At 60.3% G+C, this 6,070-nt stretch overlaps 1 protein-coding gene across 1 annotated transcript; it reads right to left on the minus strand.

Moving 5' to 3' along the window:
* Window positions 1–647: 647 nt before the first annotated feature.
* Window positions 648–3,819, minus strand: LOC135442072 (Fc receptor-like protein 3; the record flags this gene model as incomplete). The annotated part of the gene is made up of 7 exons (XM_064701619.1): window positions 648–950; window positions 1,041–1,310; window positions 1,873–2,151; window positions 2,252–2,506; window positions 2,729–2,959; window positions 3,048–3,068; window positions 3,738–3,819. Coding segments are annotated over 7 exons (1,441 nt in total), but the record flags the coding sequence as incomplete, so codon positions are not given.
* Between the last annotated feature and the right edge of the window lie 2,251 nt (window positions 3,820–6,070).

Raw genomic sequence — 6,070 nt, forward strand, 5'->3', positions numbered from 1 at the left:
GGAGCCCTGAGCCCCCACCAGACACTGATTTCTACTGGACTGCCAGGCCCCTGCACCCAAAGCACCCCTGAGGAGCCCCAGAACACTTGAGCCACTCAGGTACTCCAACCCCCTCCCTAGGAACCCTGAACCCCTGAGCACCCCTCAAGCCTCAAGGAATCCCAAGAATGGAATGCAGGGAAGACCCCAAACTGCTTCAGGATCCCTGAAGAGCACTCAACATCCCTGCACAACTCTCCAATAGCTCCCTAAAAGCCCCCAGGAGATCCGAGTGACACCCCAATATTCCTCAAGGCCCTTCCTGGGACAGCCCAGGACCCTCCAAAATGCCCCCAAACCTGTGAGCACCCCAAGCAAAGGTCACTGGGGGCTCAGCTTCTTCCAGCTCAGGGGTTTTGGGTGATGCCCCAACAGCCCCCCCCCCAGTGTGTGGGGCTTCCCCCCAGTTCCTGTAGGACCTTGTCCTACTCCATTGTCACCCACCCTAGCCGTGCCACCAGTGACAGCCCCCAACGACAGCCAGGAGCAGGAGCAGGAACAGGAGGGTCCTGCCAACATTCACAGCCACTCCTGGGGACAGAGGGACACATTGGGGTCATCCTGAACTGCAGGAGTCTCAACACCCCAGCAACCCTGTGTGACCCCACCTGTGACCGAGGGTGAGCCAGGTGTCACCTCCAAGGCCAGCTCAGGGCTGAGTGCCCGGAACACGCGGTGCCCATCCTGTCCCAGCTGGTTGGTGGCCACGCACTGGTAGGTGCCCGAATGTCCCACATCGATGTCCCTGAGCTCCAGGAGGGGACCGTGGGCCACCTCCTGCCCGTTGTGCAGCCAGGTGAAGGTGACAGGGGCTGAGCCCACCTGCACTGAGCAGCGCAGGGTCATGTTGTCACCTGCATGCACCTGGTGTGACAGGGGACCAGGGGTGATGGTGGCATTGGCCACGGGCACTGGTGGGGACACAGACAGGGCTGGCACCTGGTGAGGTGGAATGGGGGTGCTGTGGGTGGGGTCATCCCCAGCCCGAGGGTCTCGCTCACCCAGGACGGTGACATTCAGGGGGTCACTCTCGGCCACGCTGTTCCCGTCACTGACCCAGCACCAGTACTGGCCGCTGTCATTGTCCCCAACATGGCGCAGCTCCAGGCGGGGGCCGGTTCCTGGCAGTGCCCGTGAGCCCTCCCGGTGCCAGGAGAAGGACAGGGGACCTGTCCCTATGGCCACCTTACAGCTCAGCACCAGGCTGTCCCCAAGTGCAACCTGTCCCCCGGGGGGCTGCGCTGACAGGGACACCCCTGAGGGCGGGACCCCTGCGGGAGAGTGGGACACCAGGGGAAAGTGAGGGACCCGGGGGGGTGTCAAGGAGGAGCAGGGGAATTCCAATGAGGGAGAGGGGGTGCAGAGATTGGGGGAGGGGGCTTAGAAAGGAACTCTGAGAAATGATAAGGGGGTCAGGGAGGGAAAACCTGGAGAGGGAGGTGGGCAACACCAGGAAGGATACGGGGACCATGGCAGGGGATGGTGAGAGTTGGGCAATGTGCAGAGACATCAGAGCGGGGTTGAGGAACCCAGGGATAGGGGAGAGGACCCAACGAAGGATGGAGGGGGACACAAGCTAGGAATGGGGGTACCTTAGGAGAGGCCCGCGGCACCAATGGCAGGACACAGAAAATGCACCAGGGAAGGATGAGGGTACCCATGTATGGACTAGGGGTCCCGGGGAGAGACCCGAGAAAGGATGGGGGGGGCAGGGAGGGATCTGGAAAAGGTTGGGTGCCCCAGAGCAGGCGTCAGGGAGGGCTGAGAGATGCCAGGCAGTGTGGGGGACCCGAGAGATCTGTGGGGGCTCCCCGTGCCCATCCCCACACTCACTGCACACCGTGACAAGGAGCCGGTTGCTGCTCTTCTGCACGGACCCCCACTGGGAGTGCACATCACAGCCATAATTCCCCGAGTGGGAGACCTTCACAGCAGGCACCAGCAGCTGCGGGGACCCCTGCGGGCCCCCCACCACCTGCCCGTCCCGGTAGAACATGTGCAGGAGTGGGGCTTGGGGCCGCAGGGGGCTGGGGGTGCTGAGGCAGCTGAGATTCAGGGTGGACCCCTCAGTGAGCTCCTGGGGACCCTCCAGCATTGGCACCGAGAAGAGCTCTGGGAAGGAGAGGAGAGGTGAGGACTGTGAGTCTGAGTGCACTGGGAATGGGCTTTGGGGTTGTCAAGATATTGGAGTTCCAGCCGTGTGGGTGCTCACCATGCACTGTCACTGTCACTGGTGCTGACCGTGACTGCCAGGACCCCACCAAGCCCTCACATCTGTAGTGGCCACTGTGGTGCAGCTGCAGAGGTGAAAGGGACAGCTCAGTCCCCTTGAGGGACCTCCTGAGATCCTTCTCCTCCCGGTAAAATTGCACCCTGGTGAGATGGTTGTCCTGCCGGCACCGGCAGCGCAGTGTCAAGGTGTCCCCCTCCAGCAGTGCCCGCGCTGGCACCTGCAGCACCAGTGGGTCTGTGGGACAGGAATGACACATCTCACTGACGAGACTGGTCTGAGGTGGGTGCCCATCGCACAGGGGACATGTGGGTGGTCTGGGGTGCTCTGGTGTGCACTGGGATGTCCCTGTGTGCAGGGCACAGGCTCTTGTCACACGAGGGGTGTGAGGCCATCCACGGAATGGAACCCACCCTTACCGCTCTGGGGCCCCCATGATCATTAAAGGTCTCCCCTCACCATTTGAGACTGTCAAGGGGGGGCTGCGCCCAGTGCCGGGTCTGTCACATGTGTAGGTGCCACTCTCAGTGACACTGAGGCGGTCAGGTCCCTCCTGCCACCAACGCTGCCCGTCCTTGTACCAGGTGGTGGCACCGGCAGTCCCCGAGCCCTGGCAGGTCAGTGTCACCCGGTCCCACAGCGCCGCCGGCCTCCAGGGGGGCTCCACCAGGAGCTGGGTGGTCTGGGCACCTGTGGGTGACAGGGGACACCAGCCTGCCAGGGCCAGTGTGGGGCTGGGCACAGCGGGGTGGGGACATGGCATCCCCCGAGGACTCACCAGTGATGCTGAGGGTCTGGGCTGGAAGGGAGAAGGGACAGGGCTCAGTGGGGGTGTCACCATGGGGACAGAGGCACATGGGGTACAGGGTGTGGTGGCTGTCCCTGAACTGTCCCCATGGGTACATATGCTCTTGTGGGAAAGTGTGTGGGTGGTCCCCAAAAGTCTGGACAGGCAGGGGGATATGTCTGTGTCACAGCCACACGTCTACCACATCCATGTGGCACAGACACCTTGGGAACAGGGACGCCGAGGCCACTCCAGGCTGCGGCAGAACATGGGGACACTGAGAACATCCCGGGCACGAGGACATCACGAACACAGCCCATGCTGGCCCAGGTCACCCCCACCTGCTCATGATCCCATCCCCATGGCCACATCCTCACCGATCTTGTCCCTGAATCCCAGTTCCCTTCCCCAATCCCCAGAGCTCCCTGAGCCCAAAGGTGCCAGTCCTCACATTCCTTTCCCCACATCCCCACCCCCAAATTCCTGCCCCTCTTCCTGTCCCCAAAGCCACCCTACATCCCCAGTCCCACCAAGGTCCACTGTGGGTAACATGGACTGGCTCTGCTGGCACTGGGGACCTCAGGGGACCCCGCAGCCCCCCTGTGCCCTCTCCCCTCCCCTCCCCATCCCCAGGGTGTCAGGTTCATGCCCAGGGCACTCACCCCACAGGAGCAGCACCACCTTCCTGGCCATCCCGGTGTCCCCAGCCATGTGCACTGGCTGTCATTTGCTGCTGTGGCCACCACTCCCCTGGCTGGCGGCTCTTCGGATGAAGGGGAAGGAAGCGAGGTCAGGTCTCGACCTCATGCGTAGGTGGCCCTTGGTGGGGGCAGGGTGGGGACAGGCTGGGGACATGGGTGCGTGGGAAAAAATGGGTCATGGGGTTCCCAGGAGTTTGGAATTTGGTGGATTTAGGGAGGCAGGAATGGGTTCACTGGTAAATGGGGTCCTGAGGAGGGGGAATATCCGGCAATGGGGGTGCCATTGGAATGAGCGTCTCCATACTTGGGGGGACTCAGGGATGGGAGTCCCAGGGGAATGTGGGCTCCCAGGATTTGAGTTCATGGGTTGGGAAAATGGTGGATCCTAGGAAGATTTCAAGGGATGGAATGAACAGGAAGGGGTTCCTTGGGAATGGGGTGCTGGGCCATGGAGATCCTAGCGAATGTCAGTGTTGGGATGGGGGCTGCAGGAAGAGTGGGACATAAGGAATGGAGGTCCCATGTTTCCGTTCCCGGGAGAATGGGGGTGCCAGGGATGGGCAGTGGCTGGGTGAGCCCATGGGTTGCATCTCCTTCACTGGGCGCTTCAGATTTTGGGGTGACCCAGAGCCAGCACCATCCCCACATGGTGCTAGTGTCCAGGGTGTCACCCCAGAGAGATTCCAAGCTGCTCTGGGTTTGTGCCCTCCAGCCTCCAGTGATTTTTCCATTTCTTTATTCAACCTCCATCATTTTGCCCCTCAAATTCACAACCCCCCAGTTCGTGCTTTGATGGTCCTTGGACTTCTCCATTCTTGCTTGTCCCCTGCTGGATCTGAGCCAGCAAGAGCAGCTGGGGAATGGAACCCTGAGCAGGAAGGAGGCCCCAGACTCCTGCTCCTTGAAGCCAGTGGCCATCCAAGGGTGGGGCCCAGCCATGGTCCAGCCCCACTGCACAGGGATGGCCATTGCCCAGCCCTGGTCTGGCCAGCCCCAGGTGGCAGCCAGGACCTGAAGGTCCCCCCTGCCCCCTTGGCTTTGATTCTGGCAGCTTTAGAGCTGCTGCAGAGGTGAGAATTCCGGGGGGTGCAGAAGGGCTGCCTGTGGTTTGCTCAGCTCTGCAAGAAGCACAAAACCCAAAGAGAGCTCAAGCAGTGGCTCTGCAAGGGCCTTTGATGGTTTTCAGAGCAGGGCTGACTGGAAACCCCCCTGCAGGGGCAGCTGTGGGTGAACCAGCCTGGAAATGCAGCAATTGATCATTTGTTCCTCTTGGAAATGGACTGAGAAAACCTCAAAATTACTGCAAATCACACAACAATATGCCAACAACCTTCCTGGGAATCTCCTTCTTGAACAAAATCTGCAGCCTTGAGGAACCTAATGGAAAGAATGCTTGGATTGTGACTTTGTCCACAAAAATGGAGAGAAGAGTGTGGAAGTATCAGTCAGTGGCTCTACCCGTGGCCGTGGTGGGCTGTGGGGAGTGACCCTGTGTGGATTCCAGGTGTCCCCAAAGCTGCTCCATCCTTGCCCTCCTCACCTGAGGGAAAGGCTGAGGGTTTGCAGGAATTGTGGTGTAAAGCCACCAGAGGGGCTCTTGTGGACCCAAGACCTGCCTGGGATCAGGCGCTGCCATCTTTCCATTCAGGATCATGGAGAGCGGTCACGGGTGTTGTGCAGGGCCTGTGCCTGGCCCTGGGACCCTGCTACGCTGCCAGTGGGCACTGGGATCCAACCTGCTGCCTTGGCGGCTTCTGCCCGCTGCCGGTGGTGGTGCCTAGAGCGATTGGTGCCCGTGAGTTTGCAAAAGGAGCGATTTCCCCTCCTCCCTCCCTTCCGAGGCTGCCATGGCCCCTGAGGGGATGGAGCTGGACCGGGGCGCCCCCTGCTTGCCGGGAGTGCTTCCTGCAGCGCCCCTTGCTGGCCGCGGATATAACTGCCACAAAAACCAACAGGGCTGAGCGGGAGGGAAAGTTCTGGGTTTGTGTTGTTTGTTCCTTCCTGATTTATAACTTTCCTTGTAAACAGCTGTTATTCCTTTTCCTACACTTTGGCCTGGAAGCCCCATCATTTTGGAGATTACAAAAAGTTTTAGACATGGATCTTCTTTCCATTCCAGGAATGTTCCCATTTCCTTGACAGATATTTCTCATTTAAATGAGTTTCCAACTCCTGGGTACCGGTGCGGATGGGACAGAGACCCCAAGAGGAAACAGAGTCAGGGACTTGGCCACCTCATGCTCTGCCTTTTAAGCCAGTTGGGGCATCCAGGCTCCTCTGCCCAGGTGGCATTTCTGTTCACCTGATCACTCG

Source organism: Zonotrichia leucophrys, unplaced genomic scaffold (assembly GCF_028769735.1).
Source record: "Zonotrichia leucophrys gambelii isolate GWCS_2022_RI unplaced genomic scaffold, RI_Zleu_2.0 Scaffold_1000_17812, whole genome shotgun sequence".
NCBI lineage: Eukaryota > Metazoa > Chordata > Aves > Passeriformes > Passerellidae > Zonotrichia > Zonotrichia leucophrys.